At 32.5% G+C, this 22,552-nt stretch overlaps 3 protein-coding genes across 3 annotated transcripts; 1 reads left to right on the forward strand and 2 right to left on the reverse strand.

Annotated features, from left to right (window-relative positions):
- Positions 1-5,146: 5,146 nt before the first annotated feature.
- On the reverse strand, positions 5,147-10,959 carry LOC145567901 (uncharacterized). The gene is made up of 7 exons (XM_081627321.1): positions 10,683-10,959; positions 10,427-10,559; positions 8,596-8,684; positions 8,406-8,484; positions 8,226-8,335; positions 5,913-5,977; positions 5,147-5,496 (listed from the first exon to the last, which is right to left on the reverse strand). The coding sequence occupies exons 1-7, from the start codon at positions 10,794-10,796 to the stop codon at positions 5,403-5,405; spliced, it is 684 nt and encodes a 227-aa protein (XP_081483447.1). The 5' UTR covers positions 10,797-10,959; the 3' UTR covers positions 5,147-5,402.
- Positions 10,960-11,913: 954 nt separating this feature from the next.
- Positions 11,914-13,338, forward strand: LOC145567902 (glycine cleavage system H protein, mitochondrial-like). The gene is made up of 4 exons (XM_081627322.1): positions 11,914-12,100; positions 12,334-12,422; positions 12,613-12,783; positions 13,104-13,338. Exons 1-4 carry the CDS (start codon positions 11,992-11,994, stop codon positions 13,227-13,229), a joined length of 495 nt encoding a protein of 164 aa, XP_081483448.1. The 5' UTR covers positions 11,914-11,991; the 3' UTR covers positions 13,230-13,338.
- An 83-nt stretch (positions 13,339-13,421) lies between these two features.
- LOC145567892 (sister chromatid cohesion 1 protein 2-like) lies at positions 13,422-21,393 on the reverse strand. The gene is made up of 13 exons (XM_081627310.1): positions 21,065-21,393; positions 17,896-18,157; positions 17,755-17,792; positions 17,633-17,676; positions 16,566-16,726; positions 16,150-16,454; positions 15,967-16,078; positions 15,584-15,720; positions 15,178-15,503; positions 14,353-14,398; positions 14,157-14,181; positions 13,940-14,069; positions 13,422-13,785 (listed from the first exon to the last, which is right to left on the reverse strand). The coding sequence occupies exons 1-13, from the start codon at positions 21,294-21,296 to the stop codon at positions 13,681-13,683; spliced, it is 1,923 nt and encodes a 640-aa protein (XP_081483436.1). The 5' UTR covers positions 21,297-21,393; the 3' UTR covers positions 13,422-13,680.
- Between the last annotated feature and the right edge of the window lie 1,159 nt (positions 21,394-22,552).

A 22,552-nucleotide genomic window follows, 5' to 3' on the forward strand; every position in this document is an offset into this window, starting at 1 on the left:
AATGAAATTTTGAATTATATTTGGGTGAAAATAATTTTGGATAGAGAAATTCTTGATATGTAAATATTTTGAAATGATTTAACATTAAATTTTTGCTAAAACTCAATTAGTAATTATCTTTTACCTTTTTTAAATACCATTTATTAGAAATTATTTTGTTCTTTATATTTCAGTGATATGTTCTTTTATAAATTCATGATGTTCTTTATAACTATATACGATGTTCATTCCGCTTTAATTTAGGTGTACCATGCGCATGGTACACTAATTGTAAAAATTCTACAAGTGATGATTTGTATCGCTAAACATTAAATCCAATATTTCCTTAGATTAAAAAAAAAAATGTTTAAATCAGTGTAATACATGATAGATTTTAATTTTAATATTTTAATTTAAACCTTTTAACCTTAAGGATGCAACATAGTTTTTGTTCGTTTATTCACATACATAGTCAAAAATTGTTTTAACATGGTCTGACCCTTACTAGACTCATTGAAGATCATCATGTGATTGTGCTGACATTTTTAAAAGCACAAAATTTTATACGTGGCTAACAACACTATGTGACCGAGGTTACTTATTCAGAATTTACTTATAACCTCTATAAGTTACCTCTGATCGACTAAGTAACCCCTATAAATAACCCCTGATTGACTGAGTAACCCTTGAATAAGTAACTATTATAACTAGAATATTGTAGTCTTTCCTTTTCAAAAATAAAATATTGATAAATTGAATGAACTATAATTATTGAGTAGCCATTTTGGCGATAAAAATTAAATAAGCGTGGAGATAGAATTTGAACCTGTAACCTATTGCACACATACACTCATTCTTAACCATTAGGCCAAAACCTCATTAATTTGTTACTAGTACGGAGTAATAGAATTGTTTATGGTATTTAGGGAATGTTTTACGAGTATATGTAATACTTCGTAATACTACCAATTGCGTATACTATGTAGAATATGAAAGACATAGGTATTAAGCATTAAATATAATAATATTGTTTGTTGTATGATTTTGCGAATTTTTGATTTAATAAAAAGTGCCATTATATTATAGGAATTCATGCATATTAACATTAATAATTATCCCTTAAGGCTACATGTACTATAATTCATAGCCGATCATATAATATGAAAATGATAAAAAAAAAAAAAAAAAAAAGAAGCTAGTGAGGTAGTCATAATGTCAACCACTCATAGTGGTGCAAAGTGCAATTAAACTCGAGTAAATTTACTTTCTTTCATAATAGTTCACCTTGAGACTAGACTTGAAACTAAAACACGACATTATCGGTCATTATCATCATAATATGAGATTAGACACAAAACAGAAAGCATGATTAATTGTAATTAACAAAACATAACTAGTCAACCCAAACTGAAACCAAAGTAAGAAACCAACAAAAAAGATTTAAAATTCAACACGTTATTGTCATTATTATCCTAATCACTTGGATATCAAGAAATATTTAAGCTTAGTAAAGAGTAAAAGAAGTCAAAATCTTAGTCTTATCTTAGAGTTGGATGCCATTAATTCCCGCCTATAAATTCAAAACATACTTATACTAGTATAGTAGTATGTAGTGAGTATGATAAATTATATTATATGGTCTTATACAAGTACACTTATTAATTTGTTATATGAATGGTCCAAAGTCCTTTAGGCAATCACTATCCTAAATTAATTAAAAGTGGTAGATTTTTAAAATGTGGACATAAAAAGAGAATGGGGAGTGGACACGCCGTTGAAGAGAATGAAAAACCAAAGATAGTTTTTTCAAACTTGGGCATTAAATTTTCTTCACTTGGTGTCTGAGTAGGTGAGCTAGTTCTCATTCTTGGAAATTGCCACATTATGTTTATGTTTATCTCCCTGGCGGAATTTGATGTAATCTGATTTAAGTTTATGTTACTTATAAATTACTCACTCCGTATTTTAAATATTGTCTCATTTTTATATTAACGTTAATTTAGTACCTTACATGCTTAAAATTTTCAATAGATTCAAAATAAAAAGACACAACCTTTAAACTAAGGGGAATGAAGCTATGAACCTTTCTCGGGTCAGTATACTACTTTTGCAAGTCTATTTTTGTGGGAGTGAAGAGGAAGCACAAGAAAATCGATCTCCACCCCTAAAAAACGAACCACTTATGGTATTTGATCCCATGACTTTTAGTTTAGTCGTGATCAAGGACAAAGCTTTGCCACTACTAGTCCAAATAACTTATTATCGTAGCATAAACCCTGTAATATATGATAAAAATATTATTTACCTAGTCAATTCTAATATTGATATGGAAAATATGTCACAAACGATATACTGGAGAAATTTTCTAACACCTAATGCTTCGTATCTTATATTTCTAACATAATAAATTTTTATATGTGGTTAGCCATACGGTATGGTCAGAGTTACTCGATCAGTCACAAATTACTCAGCCAGGGATTACATACTCGATCGGCCAAAAGTTATTTGGTCAATGCTTTAATGTGTCTAGCTTGTCGCACGGTGTGGCTGGCCAGTGTGACCATGCCAAAAAAAGCGTTGTTCTAACAATAGTACTAGTAGTATTGTTGTACTAATAAATATCAATAATTTCTTAAAAAAAGATACAGTATTAAATGTCAAAAATAAAACCAACAAAGCTTAAGGATATTTGTTGTTGTTGAGAGGGGGTTGACAGTTGACTGACCAAAGCTAATTGCAGCGTGCCGTAGGGAATGGGTTGTTTAAGTCCAACCACCATGTTCCATTTTCTTCTCCTGCCTTTTCAAAAATTATTTTTGATTCAAATATTTAATTATTTTATGTTATTATTCGTATTTTAAATATATATATACAAGACAATTTCGTGTTGAAATTGGCGCAGGAATAATTTTCATTTTATCATTCTATCTAGTATAGAAAGCTACTCCCATTACCAATCTCAATAACGGAGTTCTTTGAAGTTTAAATATTACTCATTTTGTGATAATAATAAAAAAAAAATCACCTAAAAATTGAGTTATACAATTATATACTATACTATTATAAAAAAATAAAAAAGGAACCTAGGTGAACGTAAGAACTTGTATTTTATTTTGCTATAATCAGACTAACGCTAAATGAAGCTCTTGCAGCTGAATTCGAACATTAAAAATATTTGTGAAATACTCCGTAAAATAGATTTGAGTATTTATAACAAAAATCCATGTCAAGTAATTATTACTTCTTTTTTTTTTTTTTTTTTGAAAAAACCATTAGCCGAGCAATATTATGTGTAATATACTAGGTTATTCTCAAATATTTTTTTAGCTTCTTATATGTAATTAAGGGATGCATATAGCATTTTTTTTTTTTAACAAAGTACGTGTTTTTTTAGGTGGGTAAAAATGCAATTTATATGATAATTAGACAAATTTCAAATATTCCTTTATATGTTCGTCAACTTGTATGAACTATTATAATTTATTATATTATCAAAATTTTGTCTTAACTTTTAAACACTTTAAGCTTAATTTCTGAAAATAAAGTGAATAAAATTAAGCTTAAATCATTTTACTACGTTTATAACTCCCATTCAATTGTGTTTGTTGGTAAGGGTGTTAAAAAATTGGCCCAAACTAAAAAAAATAGACTGAAAAAATAAATTAGACCAATTTTTTTGTTTAAAATTATGAATAAAATTAAAAACTCTATAATGCTATATTTCAAATTCAATGTGCTAAAATATTTTTTTATATTATGAGATAATTTATGTTGGAGAATCAAAATGTGTCGCCTCCTTTCTTTTTTCTCTTCTCCGTGTCTTTTTCAAAACCCTTTAACTTTTTTTTTAAAAAAATTGTTCTAGGGGCTATTCCCCAACATTTGGTTGATGGTAAAGTCCTTAATTTCTTGTTTTTCTACTAATCTTTTTATTTTATGCTCATAATAATTCTCCATTCTCGTACTAGGGATTTAAGAATTTCAACCTAATTTTTGGGTTGTATCTACTTATATATCGAGTTTTATTTGTTTCACTATGAGAGTTTAGGGATACTTTTTTAAAATTTTGTGGGGAAATCGATTTTTTGATGAGCATTTGTGCAATGTAGCGACTTAGGTCAATTTTATACTTGCAATCAACTGAACAAATTTTGTTTGATTTCAAAACTATAATAGATTGAAATACCCTCTATTGTAAGGCTGTATCAAACAACGATGTCAATTTTATCCACAATGATCATGATTTGACCTAATTAGACATTATTTGATCTTATTAAGCTAGAACAATTCTTTTACCTCTAACTCTCTAAGGCCCTCTACCCATCGTTGGTACGAGTAGCTTTTAAGGTTTAGTACAAGAAATTTCTAACTTTATAATATTTAAAAGAAAAGGAATCTGATTAACAACAGTATACTGCTATAATTTGATACGTCCTTCCAAATAAAAATGAAAATGTAGTAATAATGTCGAATCTGAACAGCAGAGTAATATAAATTGTTTTTTCATTACAGGAATAGTTGACTGTTCTCTGCACGTGTCGAATGACTTGTATCGTTATATTTGGACCTATCTCAATTTTTTTTTGGTGTAATGGTCCTATCTTAAGAAAAATCATTATTATGTCTTAATTTAAAATTTGGTCAACTACTATAGTACTACTGAATTCTGACGGTTTGTGTTTTTAATGTAAATCTCTATCTTACAGACTTACAGTATATTCCAACATAAATTTCCTCATGACCTTTTTTTATTTTTTTATTTTTTTAAATTGATTTAGGACTGCACTTTCACTATTCTAAATTACAGTTACTTCCATAGATACCTTAAACCAAATACTCCCTCCGTCCCTAAATAATACTTTGTATGTAAGACATGCTAATTTCTATACCAAATTACCAAGTAAACCAAACGTTAACACTTCCTTGTATTATTGTTAATGATATTGTTTTGCTAAAAATTTCACACAAAATACTGTTGGTATGGTTAAATAGTAGATAGTTATATAATCAAGGGTAAATGTATTTTTTATTAGACTTACAAGTGACCTAATTCCTGATTTCCCAGCTTTGAATACACATGTAATTCTCAACACATTCTAGGCGCATTATTATTATTATAACCATATAACAATAATAATAGTGAAAATTAGGAAAACTAGAACAACTGTTGTCAGAAACTTTACAGTAGCTTTTATATCATCAAAACTGAATGAACAACATTGAACACACATTGGAACATAGTTTCAGCATTTACATGAAATATCTTCAAGCATTCAGTTGCTGCTGCTGTTTTTTTTGGAGGGGGTTCTGGGAAATTAGTGCTTACAGATGAGAAGAACCTATTCTATGAAAAAATTGTACTTACATAGTTCCTTAAGGAATCTGGCAGAATCATACACAAGAGCGCATTTGTACCATCACTTTTATAGCTGACCTGTTCGTAGGTCTCTGTCCAAGCGGTCAGCATTAAGAGTTCCCGGAAGTTCCCTAAAGTCCTCGTTGAAGATTGAATATGCACTGTATATAAGCATAGACAGATATTAGGATGCCAATAAAGTACAAAAACAACCAATTAGCAGAGTATATTGCCCTACCAAAGGAGGGAGAGATTCTATTAGCCTGAAAGAACACCACTGCCTATGAATTCCCACAAATTAAAGCTACAAAGGGTTCAAGTTCATTTATGGACAGAGGAGGCGAAAATATAGAAGGGCACATCCGACGACGGACTCACAAACAGACATATGATGTATGGGATACAATCTAAATCATTCTTTTATACACCAATCCTTAACAAAGCAACTAAATTAAGGTGCATACTGTAGCATGGGAAAAAGAGATAATAAAAAAGAGCATGGCTAGAATTTGGTAAGACTAGTAATATTGGCAGACAACTTAAGAAACATGACAGCAATGCCTCAGTCAGTTCCTACCTGAGTTCACCTGACTGACGATGTCCAAGATTCCAAAAGATTATAAAAAATCCTGTTCCGAGTATCTGAACAAATGAAAAAATTTACTTTTTAAAGTCAGTAACACGCATTGAGATGAATAAAGAACGGATTCAAATTGGTTCAAAATCAACTGTAGACAAGTTTTTCTTGCACAGATAGCAAAAGGTAAAACGAAAAAGGAAAGAAAAAAAAGTAACAATGACCACATGTAGCAACAACAGTTCTCATTTCTCAACAATACTTACATATGTTACATCTAATCCTAACAATAACCACACATAGTAGCAGCACTTTAGAACCCTTTTCCTATCTCCCTTGATGGCTAATAGGTCAATCAAATTCTAAACTAACAAGTCAACTGAACCTTATAGCTGTGCATGAATCTCCTACATGAATAACCTTCCCAACCTTAATAACCCAAGTCTTCCCTCAATGTAAAGATTCTGACCTACTCTTGTTCACTGTCATATTACTGTTCATTTTATTCTTGGTTCTCTTTAAAACTCGCTTAATTTTTCTTGAATGCTCTTTCGTTTGCTCACTTTACTCATCGCCTCATCTTTTTCAAATGATTAAATTGTTATGCCCTTTTCTCTATACCGTACAATTTCTTATGATAATTCATGTTAGCCAACCCCAAATTATTTTGGGACTAAGGCTTTGTTGTTGTTGTTGTTGTTGTTAGTCTCAGATTCACCTGCAGGACCAGGCCAATCTGACTATATAAATTAAAATTCTGCACAAAATAAAAGATCGCACCCCCCCCCCCCCCCCTTCTGCCCAAATAATAATAATAAAATTCCTAGGAGTTCTATTACTTTGATCTTGCAGTCATAATTCAAGCGGCATATCTGGGACTCTGTTTTCACCATCTAAATCAGAATCTAATTGATCTATCTATTTTCTTTGCAATAGTGTTATATGCTCCAGGCTCTAAAATATCATTCACATTAAACATGATAGACTAATAAATAAAACCTTGGAACCTCAATTAGATGCATCCAAGTAATGGCTGGTGATGTGAATCAAGAGGGTAATTCTTTTGAAGAGCCAATTACATTGATTTTACGTCCAATAAGGTTCGAACTTGGAGGGAAAAGTCAAGGAAGAAGGAAATTTTATACTTAGTTTTTTTTGTAGAGTTTTGCTTGCAAGTTTTTACCTTTCACTTGAGAGGGTTTTTCTTGGTTTAAGCACTTAGGATTAAGTTTATTTTCTGTTATTTAGTTGTTATAAACTTTCTAAGTATATTAGGAAAGTTTTTTAGTTTGTTTAGGATTAGTTTTCCTATTCTAATTAGAAGTAGTTTTCTATTCTAGTTAGGATACTTGGGGGGCAAGGTTAGGGGTTTTCCTAATCCTTATAGGGATGAAATTAGCTTATTTTTAGTCTATAAATAAGGGATTTTCGTGGCTCTTAGAGACATGAAAAAAAAAATTGAGATTAATAATATTGTTTTGGTTTAACTTTGTTTAAACACTTTCTTTGCTAGTTTTCAATTCAAGGAGTTGTTTTGATAATTAGAACGTGCAATTCTTAGTTCTAGGAGTAGTCTAAGAGTTGTTCATCAAAGTATCTAGTTCTAGGAGTAGTCTAGATAATTTGATTAGGCATTGAATCCGTTCCAGGAGTGGTCGTTTTCAAGGTCATATCCGGTTACTTTGACTCATTTTTGGTTCGAATGTCTTGTCAAGAACGAATCTTTATTCTAATTGTGTGATTTTAGATCTTTTATTAGGTTAAAGGGCTTTAATCCACATCAGCTGGCATGAGCCAAAATCAGTTGTATAATATCTGAAAGGTACAAGGTATATTGTCCTTCTGTTGTATAATATCTGAAAAGGTACAAAGGTAAAAGAAATATTCCTTCTGTTGCATGCCTCCAAACATGTGAACATTAAGAAAATGGGAACCCCATGAGTCAATAGATGAATTTATCCTTTTGCTAACCAAGGCATATTGTCCTTATATTTTCCATAATCTAAATAGTAGCAAACATTAGAGGGGTTGGAAACAACAGAAGACATTCCTTGATCTCAATCTAGCAGATAGTGAAAGTCTAACGAAAGTGACAACAGGACAGATTCTGTTGAAACTAAACAGTTAAAAGAAAAGTATCCTAACTGAACTCATCCTGACTGCACCCCTGACCGATTGCAACCAAGCAACAGGAAAACTGCAACCAATGTCACATTGCACATGTACCCCATGGAATGCGACAATATATACAAGATTACACAAACATCAGGGGAATTTATATACAATCATATAATGGTGATATTATTAACTTACATATAAAGGTCCCAGATCCCATCGGTGTGCAACTGGAGCCATGATAAACCATAGGATGATTAAGGCCCAAGCCTTTATGCTGAGAGAGAAAATTGCAATCAAGATGATATCTAAACAGAGGTAAGAATTAGCACAAATTTAAGGTATAATACAGAAACAACTTAGATAATAGATACTCACCAGGAAGATTCAACTTATCATGTAAAATACGAAAGAGCCTCCGTTTCCATCGACTTGTTGACGCTGGGAGCTGGAACTTCTACATTCCATTAAGGAAAAGAAACGAAGGCAGGGGATGAAAGTGAGAAGCCATCTTACGAAAACCGAAGGAGTCAAGTTAAAAAAAAAAAAAAAAACAAAAAATTCCAACCAGATCTTCTTCATCCTCATCATCATCGTCATATCCAGCTCTAATATGCTTTGGTGGTGCCTTCGGTCTGACTGCTACAATCAAGCAATCTGAAACATAATGCACAACACTTAAGATTGATATTTAAAGTACATAAACGGTCAAAAGACAAGGAGACAACAAAGTCTTTGCCCACACCTTAAAGACAAAAATGCTAGAATCATTATCCTGTATAGCTACACAGTCACAATACTCACAAGCAGCACCTTCTAGAATGTCAAAAGTAACAAATCTTGACAATTGTTAGCATAAAATAGATATCTTGGTAATTTAATAGTATACGTGGGAAGGGTAAAGGGTGGAGAACAGGAGAAGTATACAGTGGTGTGGGCTAGAGGGTGGTGAAGTATACAGTGGTGCGTGGGCACTATATTCATCTTTATCTGGTTATTGTGTAGAATCTAGATAACAATAATCAATTTGGTACTGATCAACTTCCACTAATCAAATGAGTAAATATAAGGATCTCTTTTGCAAATCATATAGTATGGACCTAGGAGATATGCTTTAGGTAAAAATAAAACCATAAAAGATGGAAGGTACATAATCCACAACCCATATAAAACAGATTATCTGACAGCTTCAGCTAAAAGCTGGGTCTATATACTGTCTCCAACTTGATTTTGAGGGAAAAAGCAAGCTCATATAAATCAATTGAGCTTCATAAGCTTAGCAGTAATGCGACATGTATACCAAAGCAATTGCCTTTGGTGCAATCTGAAAAAGAGGTGAAAAAGAATACACAGAGCCAGCTTCCAAGTAAAAGAAATAAACAGAATCAACAAAGTATAAATCTTCCAGTAAATGTTTTACTCATTTTATTCATCCACTAGGAGGGAAAAAAAGTCAATGAATAAGAATTGAAAAAAAGACTACGCACACTAAGACTAATCACAACGAGTCACATCTCATAGAAAGCCTTGTACTTCCAAAAGAAAATATCAAACTCAATACCAAGTTTTCAGTTTCTCTAACGAATCTTACTATGTCATAACATATTACCCACAACAGCTGCAAATCTCATCTTCACTATGAGAACAATTCAGAAAATCCACTGTAGAACCACTCATGTTATGCAAAACTCCCATTACATCCAATCTAGACAATTTATTGAAAACCTTAAGCAGTCAAACATGACTATTCCTAGAGCTCCTTGACGAGAAAGCTGAAAAACTGAAAGTGAGAAAATCATTGCCTCAATTTCCCTTCTGACTTCTGAGGTTTTTGAAAGTTTAAGTGTTCATAACAAGCACCTTTTTTTTCCCTTAAGTTGCTTCTAAATTAAGATTCAATAAGAGGTATAACCTAAAGTGACAGCTCCACAACATGAAAACAATTATTTTTGGCAACTAAAGTCCAGGGCATCAAGTATCTTTCTATCATTCTTCCTTCCTCGAGAAAGTGTATTTGTTCTGCTTGGCCAATCCCATATAGCTCTAGGCTCATTTAGGAATCATAAATTTACTCATCATATATGTACTTCATTAGCCCCAATTAGTTGAGGCAACAATACAAATGTTGTCTAAATCTCCATTACATATGCAACACACCTTAGATTTTAGATAGACCAGTTCCTAATGCAAATGCTTATTCATCATACTCCAAAGTATAATCACCAAAACTGTATATACAACCGGCCTCGTCGAGAAGTTTTAAGTGGATTTAATGCCTCTTTCCTTAATTTCCATCAAATTAGGACAATAAACAGTTAATTTCACATACAGATACAGTGCCAAATAATTCAAGTAATTTTTTTTTTTGAGATCCTAAAATGTGCAGAATAAGATCATACCACCATCAGCAAGCCGAATAAAAACATCATCTCCATCATCGGAATCATGCAATGCATTCCCTCGAAAAATTAGCTTCAAACTTTCAATTTGTAAATTCTTATTTTCAGCAACTAGTTTCCTCAAATCACGAACCTAGGGTTTATGATCAATTACATAAAAATTCAAAAGAAAATGCACAAATCATCCACAAAATTCATGCAAAAAAAAAAAAAAAAAAAAATCTTACCAAAATATTACAAGAAAAATCAAGTTTACCTTAATATGAGGAGGAAGTTTAAGGCGAGAAGGGCGAGTAGGACCGATTGTTTTGAGAAGGATTTCAACAAGAGTAGGATCACTGCTACTTTCATTCATTTGAATTTCACTCATCTTCTTGATTTCTGGTTAATTTTAGGGTTTCAATTTGATTGAATTTTGTAAGAAATTATTTGCTCAACTCAATCAAATTCAAACTCAAACTCAAGTACCCAGAAAAAGAAAATTGTGCCTGCATTTGATGAAGATTTACCTTAGGAAAACCTTTTTTTTTTTTTTTTTGAGAATAAATTTGACAGCGTATATACTTCTTGTATTTGACTTTTTGGGCTATTGCGTTTGGGCCTATTGGACTCGAGTGCCTCACGGTCCAATGGTATTAATGGTTGTCCTAATTGATTTATATCCATTCTAAAACTAAAGATTTAGTACAGTACTCGGTAGTATGTGCTCCGTAGTTCTGTACAACTTTATCAACAGGTTTAAGTTATGTTCACTTTATTTTCGCTAATTTTAAAATTAAAAAAATAGACTGATAAAATTTGATCAGAAAGTAGCAGTCACCTAACTTCAATTTATTAGACTACAAAAGTTATAATTCAAATTTGATAAATCAAATGCACAAATATATATATTTTTAAATTAGCACATTATATAACCTAATAATTAGGTCGTACGAGTTGTTAAGGGTTATCACATTCATTTTTCAACTAACAATAATGAATACGAAAATAATCTCTATCATATATCTCAATTTACGAAAACAAAGTATTAAAGTTATATCGTTGTACGAGTATAAGGTGGTCATCAATCATATAATACACTAGTAAAAGCATATTTGGCCAAGTAATGGAAATTTCGTTAACTAGCCCTCCCTCTACTCCTAATTATCTGACATGTAAATATTGGACTAAATAACTGTAAGGGTAGAGCTACGATCAAACTCTTTCTTGCCATAAGATGAAAAAAAAAAAAAAAAAAAAAAGGTGAAGAAAACAAAGTTTTGCCGTTGTATATTCAGTGGTAATGTGGTACTTGATATCCTTTCTGACTTTTGAATAGTGGGAAAAAAAGCACATATAAACTGACATTGAAAAAGATTTTTTTAATTTTTGAAAATAGAAAAAAAGGAGGGACAAAGAACGAGTGAGTGAGGATGAGGCATTCCTCCTTTCATTATCCACCATTCAAAAATGATAAAAGACGGTGAAATAGAGCCTTAGCTTTCCCACCACCTTTTTTTCTTCTCAAAAACATAACACCCAAAAAAAAAAAAAAAAACAGAGAATTAGCCCTGTTACTAACAAAAATGGCGTTGAGAATGTGGGCTTCTTCTACTGCGAACACCCTTGGCCTCTCTTGTGCTTCTAAAGCTCTTCCTTTTCCTGCATTTTCTCTTTCTAGATGCTTTTCCACTGGTATTACATTTTATTGTGTCATTGTTTTGTTACTCTTGGTTTATGTTTGTACAAACTCGACTAGGTTGTCGTTATTATTATTATTGTTATTGTTATTATAAACCAACGGCATATCAACCAAAAGCTTAAGCTGACGGTTGAGGCTCAGGATTATGTTTTATACTCTATTAATAGCTGAAGTGTTTAATGTAGAATATTAGTCGTAATTATTGTACTATAAAATGGTTTTGCAGTTTTGGATGGATTGAAGTATGCATCATCACATGAATGGGTGAAACATGAAGGTTCAGTGGCCACCATTGGCGTTACTGATCATGCTCAGGTTCATTATTTTAATTTTATAGATAGATAGATAGATTACTTTGCTAAAGGAAAGATAGATTTGCTTAATTAGCAAAGAAAACAAATGTATGTATATATGTAATGCATGATTAGTACTACCAACTCTGGGTTTATATAAGAATTAAAAATTTTGTGGTGGGGTTGTCCATATATACTATATATATGGTCAGCACCATCTTGGGGATGTGGTGTTTGCAGAGCTACCAGATGGAGGAGCTGATGTAACTGCCGGAAAGGCGTTTGCATCGGTGGAGAGTGTGAAAGCAACCAGTGATGTTAATTCTCCCATTTCTGGTGAAATTGTTGAAGTTAACTCCAAGGTTTTAGAGACTCCTGGTCTGGTAAGTCTTTCCCTTCATGTTGTGTAACATGTTTATATTACTCAACTTGAAGTTGAAATGGTAGATGAATTGTTTGTTCCAATTTGTGTTGTTTTTATGTTAGTTCGAGTATGGTCATATTAGGGTACATTAATAATTTAGATTGTTGTAAAGATCAATCAGTATTAAGGTAAAAAACTGAATTATAAAGTTTAGTACAACTCGAATCTGGTTCAAGTACTCTGTAATCAGATCAGCTGCAGACCTATTATTTACCACATGCAGTTATCATGAATGTTGCTCCATTGTGTGGTTATTTATAAGATGGTTTGATGTTGCAGATTAACTCGAGTCCATATGAGGATGGATGGATGATCAAAGTGAAGCCAAGTAACCCAGCAGAGTTGGAAAGCCTGATGGATTCTAAGGAGTACACAAAATTTTGCGAGGAAGAAGACGCTCATTAACACTTCACACTGAACAATAAATTAAAATCATGTTTCACGTTTGTTTGAGCTGTGTTTAATGTTAAGTTTGCAAATCTTTATGTATAATTAGAGTGCTAATTTTGCTCTCCGTGATTTCACAGATTACTTAACATAAGCTTTTCAAAGCAATATACCAGAACAAACTGGTAGTAGAAAACCAGTTGATCAGAACACTTTTCATTTCAGATTAAATCAATTCTGCATATGCATGATCAGTAAATAAAAATAAGGCTAATTTAAATTTCTAAATATTTACAGAACCTAATAAAATCTAATAATTAATTTTTTTTATAAAAAAGGAAAAGTATACTCTAAATGGGTGAGTTTGTTGCAGGCAGCAACAAAGAAACTAGTACACTAATCTACTGTAGTTCCTGCAAAACTGGCATATTTACCACTTCTATAGTTCTATTAGGCACTATTGAGTTCATCAGCACTTCTTTAAAGCTTCTTCAAGTTTAGGAGTTTCCTGCAAAAGCACATCTCCAAAAGCTCTCTCTTGCACTACACTTATGAGTCCACCAGTTTTCAATGCCTGAAATATCAAAATCCACCATCCAAGGCCATGAAATTGGCAATCTTAATAGCATATACACAGAGAAAGAAAATTGCACAGACGCAGAATTGTGTAACAAATTCCACATGGGCTCATAATTTTTTACCCAAAACTACAGCCTTTTAATACTCACCAGTATTTCGAAAAACAGCAATGCATTTTCCCTCTTGGTTTTATGTTTAACAATGGGTAGCAGTGTAATGCCTTGTACACCTTCCTGCTTCTTTCTTTGGATTACTTGACGCAGGTATCTCGCCACAGTTCTGAAATAAATTTAAAACAAAAACATTTAGAAGTTTTCATGAAAATAAGGAATTGATATATAAATATTAATCTCCATTTGTTATTACCTGGTTCTAGCAGACAGTTCTCCATCTGCAAGCACAAAACAAAAGCTTTAGTTATAGTAAACAGAAACTAAGACATGAAAAAGAAGATTAAATAGTTTACTTTTGGGACTAAAGCATTGTTATCGCTGTTGCTGTGAAAATTAAATTATACGTAATATAAACCAATACTAGCATGTAATGTAGGAAATGAGCTTACTCTTGTTCCTATGGAGTTCTTGACTATCTCCTTCATTTTCATTCATCTACATACATAATTCACAAAAGAAGAGTCAGCAGCAAATCGCCATCAGAACAGAGCAGCAGAGATAATGAGAACATGCATCATAAAAATAAAATCAAAGAAATAACAGCCATATTGAGGTTAGCCAGGTTCACGCGTTCCATAATTGATGTACTTACGGACAAACCACGATCTTAGAGGCAGCCCAGAAATGGAGCAAGATAAAAAATAAATACATGAATCAATGAATATACTAGAAGTCATCTTAGCTTCTTGTGAAATCAAAATTCCTCTGCCAACTAAGGTTCATTTGTCTCTTCTCTAGACATACCTAGATGTCTTATACAACATACTTCTATTCCTAGCACTATTCCTGTTTATTTGACAGTTTGACACCTAAATAGTTTAACAAGTTTCCGACTTTCAGTTACCCAGGGTTAAAGATAAGATAATATGAAACAGCACAGATGGCCCTCTTAATGTAATTAGCATCAAGGAGTAGGCTTAGAAATTAGCTTCAAAATTTTTACATGAACATTTTCCCCATTTGAGCAAACTAAGGCACTCTGCAGTCCTCAATCCTCATACTAGGTTTTTAATTTATATTTTTTTTAAGAAAACTACTCGTTATTCCAATGACATCTTACTCATTAGCAATTCCTTGAAGAAATGACACGTCCAATTGAATAAATTAGCCTTTAAGAGTTGTAAACTACTCTACCCCACTCAGTTTATCAATAAACCATCTTGTTAGTCCCATAAAGTCAACAACATTAACATAAATTGTGGTAAGAGGTCTACCTCAGCCACCAGACTAGGACCACAACTGTCTTCCGCTCCATTGTGCACAGACACCTCCAACCTTCTATTCTCATACGAATGAGCACCTTCCCCATCTGAATCTGCACCCCTGAAGCTTCCAAAAACCCTAGCAGAATTTGGACACTGAATTGGAGTTCCTGGAGCGATTGTTGATCGACTGTCAGTGGGGGCACTTGAAGTTGCAGCATCCTGCTGCTTTACTGGAGCTTGGGTAATTTCAATAGGTTCGACTGCATGACTTGTAGATGGTTCAGTTCTTGCTTTCGTTACTTCACGGCAGATGACTTCCAGCTCCAAAGCATCGCCTGTGAGTTATGGATTACTACTCTATAACAACACAAATGATAATTATAATACAAATGTGAGCATATTAAAATATACTCACAGGGTATCAAAGGCTCCAAAAAACTGTTTGGAAGGGCTGAAATACGATGAAGCCTCCACAAATCGATGACTGTATGAGGAGCTTTCCTTTTCTTACATACCAAGCCACTTGCGCCCTTAATGACCCGCTTCATTATCCTGCCAATTATCAGATCATTGCCAAGTGTCTGAGTACATGAAAATTTCAAACTCTAGATGTCTTAATGTTTGCATATATCTTTAGTTGCCCATCATCGATCGGTATAAGCCTTTAAAGAACAATGTTCCATAATCGAATAATCAAGACAGGAATTAATACATCAGGTTTAAGTCCCAGCCAAATCCCAAGCAATACCCAAAATTTATATTGTTTCCATGAAAATTACGTGGAAGCTGTTAACTTACTCATTATCCAACATTGTAATTTCATCATACACGCATTTTCTTTTGCAAGGTCTTTCAATCTTCTCCTTCTTAGCAGGAGTGGGCACGACCATAAACTCAGGAGTAGCAGTAACTGCATCAACCAAACACCTTAGTGATCTTAAATAAGTAATGATCAAATAGATATTGTGATATTAAATGCACCTCCAGCATATGCAACTTCTGAAGCACGGGTCTTCTCTGTGGAAGACGGCACTTCCTTCTCTTTTAATATAACATGATCTTGATTTTCTATTGGATCTTTCTTTAGGGCATCCACATCCATATTATCAGTAGTTTGTGCTTGATATTCATTTATCATATTGAGCAGTTCAACATCCAATTCAAAGTCCACGCCCTCTTCTTCAGTAAATCTTAACTCTCGAAGCTTCTCCTTGCTTGTTTTGAAATCCTTCAAGTGGTCTGGAGAGCTTGCACCATTAAATTCCATCCGGTGAGGTGAAAACACTCTGAATCAAAAGCAAAGAATGTGTATCACACTCAAGAATTAACAGCAGTAAAGCCCAACAAATCTAAATTTTAGAACATCAATGCCGCAAATTAGACATCAGTTTTCATACTTATCAGGAGGAGTATGAGTATGGCCAGATGTTTCTCGCGCAAAGGCTAATTTATCAGGTGTTTGAGTGGACGACCAAGTTTCCTGTTGCATAGTGACCCCTTGTGATGTCTGAGCATCACTCAGATCTTCCCAGAGAGTGGACCCCTCTTCAAATTGTAGCTGCAAAGTTGCATAGCAATGACATTGTCACCCTCAAAGAGCCTTACAGAGCAAAATATGCTACAAAACCAAAAAGTTATAAGCCACATTGAGTGATTTTAAGTACAAAGATACTCCAGTCACCCATAGCAAATAAAGGACAGCTATTCGCAAGAAAGTGGGAGTTGCAGGAATTACAGACAAAATAAGGGAAAATTGCCTGTGTTGGTTCGGGCATGTAAGATGGAGACCCCAGGGTACACCGGTACGAAGAGTGGGTTCATGGAGAGCTTCAACGAGGTAGAGGAAGACCAAAAATGATTTGGTTGGAAGAAGTCAGGAAGGATATGAAGCAAATGGATTTGCATGAGGATGAGGTATTTGATTGTAGGGAATGGAGGAGGAAGATTTTTGCACATGACTATACGGAATACTCACTTTTGGTTTATGCAGGCGACCCCACTTATGGGAATAAGACTTTGATTGAGTGATTGATAAATGATTTGGATGATCTCTAATTTAGGCAGGATGAATTAAGTAAATACCAAATATCAGAAAGAGCACAACAAACACCACAATTTTTTTTAAATTTTTTTTAGTTTGACTGACTACTTGTGGTTAATTAATACTTTTTACACATGAGATCAGTGCTGATTATATCTTTATATGTGATTCATCTTTCAACAATCCAAATGTTACCGATGCATCAACTGAAGGAGGGTTGAAAATATCCAAATATAATATAGCTGTTTAGCCTTTAAAAGATTCCCAGCCTCTTAATATGACTACAACTTCAGTCATACCGAATACTCAGAAAATTTGATGGAAGCTGATAAAATTTTTCACTAAAAGAAAAAATCCTCTAAAAATAGATGTTAATGGATCCAGTAACTTCAGCATACTTAAGGTACAAAGAAGAAAGATTACCTGATCTAAAGAGTATTGAGAAAAAACATCTTTCCCTGCACCAACTTCATAGAAAAAAAAAAATTATAATTAAAATACCAAGGAAAACTAAAAATCAAATATCTTTGGGAGAACAATGGTACCTTTGATACTAATATCTTCATTTCGTGCAATATTGCACCTGTGTATTTAATCAATCAAATCATAATTTGTAGAAAGATGAGTGAAAGAGAGCATAAACTTTTTTTTTACAAGAAAAATCTTAATCTGAATGTTATACTCACTTGCTTGCACAATCTGCAACCTCCAGTTGAAAAGTATCAAGTTCATACCTCTCCGGCAGGGTAATGGAAGGAGAAGATCGCACAATATCTCTAAAGGAAACTACCTTTTTGCCAACAGAGAATCTATTGATATCGGAAACAGTTTCGTGACAGTCATTAAATAAATATTCGACTTTCTTGGAATAGATTCTCACAACGCCAAGGAGAAGATAAGCCAAAATCCTGTATGTAACAGATGGCAATCCTTCTCGAAGAATTTTATCTGACATAAATAAGACAATGAGAAACATAAGGCAAAACAAAAATGGTAAAAAATTTATCCACTATGTGTCTATGTGTCATACCAAGAAGTGCATACAATAAAATGAGAGTTCTTGAAGTAGACTAAAGAACATATCACCACGACCATACACAGAAGAGGCTTGTGACAATGATGCAAATCAACCAAAATTATAATGGATTGATTGATTGAATTCAACTCAAACTCCACAAATCAAGCTTGGGTCAAACTGTCAAAGCAATAAAGGTTAAGTGCCTAGTAAGAAAATCCAATTGCACCCCTCTCCAGTCTCCATGAACCTCAATGTGGGATATATATTTGACGCTATAAAGAAGCTGAGCATTTCACAACGAACACCCAAAAGCACAGCTGCTTGTAAATCAATCTGAAGGAAACATCATGCATGAAATAACTTCAAAAGTAATCAGGCAGACAGCCCATAAATTGAACAAGATGGTGCTGCATTCCAATCACTTAATATACTTTGAGAAAATGAATGGTGTTCCATACAACAACTATGGCTATGTTCAGTTCAGCTAATTTAAGCATTAATTTGCTTAATACAGAGATGATTAGATTAAATAATTTCAAGTAAATCTTTGTATTTGCATTTACTTATTGCTATATTTTTTATTTTTTTGTAAACATATTGCTGAATATTTTTAATTATGTAATAAAAATTTACTTCCTCCATTTCATATTAGATAACACATTTCATTTAGACATGTTTACCAATCCATACTTTCTAATGCAAATATCCTTGATTACATTATTAGCAAAAATTATAAAAATTTGATATGTAAAAATAGATGTTGAAACGAATCTAACAGACCCCACATGACTATACTTTTTCTCAACATGAAATCACAAAATGAAGTCAAAGCAAGTTATGTGAATAGTATACAAAATCAAACAGTGTCATCTAATTTGGAACAAAAGAAGCATGAAAATTTCATACTACTATATAAAATTACAATTTAACATTAACATGAAGCTAATGACATCTCATTTAATGATTCTTAGGGTTGTCCTAATCATTACGGAGGCCTGTGCAATTGAAACCGTTAGATTCATCTTATCAATGCGTATTTATTACTCCTTGAAAAGTGTGTATTGCGTTAAAAAAAGTATTTTATTACTCTTTAAAAACCGTGTATTACGCCTTTATGCACCTTAATTGCCGTATGAATTTAAAAAAGGTAAGTATGTTGTTAATGGAATTTGAACCTTCACCTAGAAATCACTTGAACCTCAACAAGTCACTTCATCTAATTAACTATTTATGCAACACATTTCTTACGCAGTATCTTAAAAGTAAGCCCCTTTCAATGTTTAGGCCAGGTGCAACGGGTATAAATTTAAAGTTTAAGCAAATCCGAAAATTATACGAAGTATCAGATAAAAAGAATCCAAATCAGATTAGGTAAAAACAAATCAGTTGAACTGCAGATAGCCTATAAAGTCCACTTCAGTCAAGATATTCTACCATAAAAATCTAGAAAAAAAATTCGTCCTGTTACTCCCGGATACCTTCACTATAGCTGTATGATCGCCATGGTATGGTTACAACAAAAGCAACAAAACTATTCACCCATTTAAATGAAAATGAAGACAGTGACTCTCACTTCATCAAGATGATATAGCATAACATCAATTTCGTCAGCCTCACCCTTAAGATGTGGCAAAAGGATGTTTAGTTAAATAAAACCACCGAGTGAAGTACATAGACAAAAATACTCGTGTAAAAACAGTAGTACCTAAAAACTACTAGGAGCACTATCATGACCTTAACAGGCAATTTGGCCAGAAAATCATCCATCCACCAAATCACTGGGAAACCTAGATGAAAAAGAAAAAAAAAAAATTTGACAGCTTAATGCCAATGGCGAGGTAATTAAGTTCAGCAGCAAGCAGACATTAGAGCCAACTTCGAATACAACTCAGCAAAGCTAATACAAGTAATTGAATTCATAACTCATAACACGGAGAGCACATCAGCCAACAAGCAAAATATGCCTCAACTAAATGATTATGTTCCTCACTCTTCATTTCATCCCAATAGTATCTTTCATTCAAACATATACGCTTAAACATAAATCACCAAACACCAAAGCAATGGAAATCCTCAAAGGAAGGCAGGTTAAATTCTCGAGATCTGACACAACGAAATAAAGACAATGCTAATACCACACGAAGAAAGTGCTTCATTCTCAATTCAGTTTCAAAATCTGTATCACAGAACCTAAAAAATAAAAATAAAGAAAATATAAAAAAAGACACTTCAACCTACTTAACAGGATCGTACAATAATCATTTTTTGAAACAGCATTAACTGGTGGAGTAAAACATTTCTGATATAAAACCCACATGAAATTTTCGCCCAATATAACCCTCAAATGAAGCAAAAGCAAGATAATTTCCCATTTCCAACACAACAATACGCATTAATTTCTCAAAAAATAACAAAAAGGGAATCTTTATTTGCCAAAATTATGAAATTTTAGCAAATTAAAAATCCTCACAAAAACATCACAAACAGATATAATCACCACAATAAATTAATTTTCAGGAAAATGACACCCAAATGAGCAACAATGAGAGAAAATCAAACATACCCAGATGACATCCCCCCCCCCCCCCCCCCCCAATTTCAACAATTTGACATAAAAATAAATAAATAAAAAATTAGGAAAAAAAAATGCTCACTAAATCTCTAAACTTTCAAAGTCAAACCCTAAAACAACATCACAAAAATGCAGAACAAATTACAATCAAACAAACACCATACAATTCAAATCAATTTCCAATAAAACCAAAAACTTAAACACAACAAAACCAATGAATCATACTAACAAATGAAAATAGAGAGAACAAAAGGAGAATACAAACCAACAGAAGAGATAATATCAGTGTCAGTAACTTGACGTTTTTTGAGACGTTTGAAGAAATAGCCAGCAACCCAAATAGCACCCAATGGTCCTTTACTTGATAGAAGACACTGTGAGTAGAACATTGTTCTCTTTCTCTCTCCTCCTCCTTCTTCTTCTTCTGGGTTTTTTCCTGGGAAAATGGTGTTCTGATTTCTTACCAAAAATGGTAAAACTGGGTTTATAGCAGTCATCAAAAAAGAGAGGAGAGGTTTTTCAAGTTTGGAAGAGGGAAGAAAGAAACGGTCGATTGGTGTACAAAGGAAGTCTTGCTCTAAAATGTTGCCACGAATAAATTATTGGTGTTACTCCTACTCGTGTTACTATAGTATGGTACTATGGTCTTATAGAGTAACTTTTTGGAATTTCCAAGGATGCTATCAATTTGGATATTGATGAAAATGGTAAACAAAGATTCATGGTCTATCCAATATCTTCAATATACTTGGTAAGTTGACTAATTGGTATTTAATATGGAATCTCCGTGATTTTAATACTCGGATATATGTAATTTGAATTTTAAATCGTGAATTGATTTTATAGTACGTTATAATAAATGTGTCATTGAAAATCAAAATACATTTTGAAAAAGATTGTTAAATTTTAGCATAGATTAATCTATTTATAGTTTTATACAATTGGAGTTATTTTTGAAGGGAATTTCCCTCTGAAACTTTTTTTTTTTTTAATTTTTTAAAAATATTAATTATTTTGTTTAGAAAATTTATTATATCTATATATTATTATAATATTTGTTAAGGCTATCATTAAGTAATGTTTGTTAAATATAATTGAAGAGTATTTTGCTTGTTTGTTTAATTTTAATTTAATTATTTTAACACTTTTCCAGTTTTCCATTAGTTTCTCGTTCAAATCTAGGTTGAAAATCATGGAGTTGTATAATGATAAACCCACTTTTACAAAACTTGCAAATTTAATGGATTATGAGAAGTAAGACCCCGTTCTCTTCACCTTATTTTTGCTGAACTGAAATTATTTTTATTGAAACAAAATTATATTTGTTGAACTTAAATTATTTTTACTGAACTTAATTAATTTTACTGAACTGAAATTATTTTTGCTGAACTGAAATTATTTTTACTGATTTTCTATTATAATTCTTCTTTAAGAAAACTTAATATTATTGAATTGAACTTATTTTTACTAAAATGAAATTATTTTTACTGAACTAAAATTAATTTTACTAAATATTATTTTTTTAAGGTGAAGAGAACAGGGCGTAAGTACAAATTCCATAACATCAATGTTGTTAAAAGTAATATTTTCATCTTTTATTAAATGCGTACTTTTTTTTTATTGTTATTAAAAGTACAAATCATTGTACATAATGATAAATCACGATAGAAAATATGTTCTATAAACGAATCCGTCGTTATATTAATAATGGATGTTTTGATCGAGGGTTTCTGTCACTCACGATTTTTACTGA

This window comes from Chenopodium album, chromosome 11 (genome assembly GCF_948465745.1).
Source record: "Chenopodium album chromosome 11, dcCheAlbu1.1, whole genome shotgun sequence".
NCBI classification, from domain to species: domain Eukaryota; kingdom Viridiplantae; phylum Streptophyta; class Magnoliopsida; order Caryophyllales; family Amaranthaceae; genus Chenopodium; species Chenopodium album.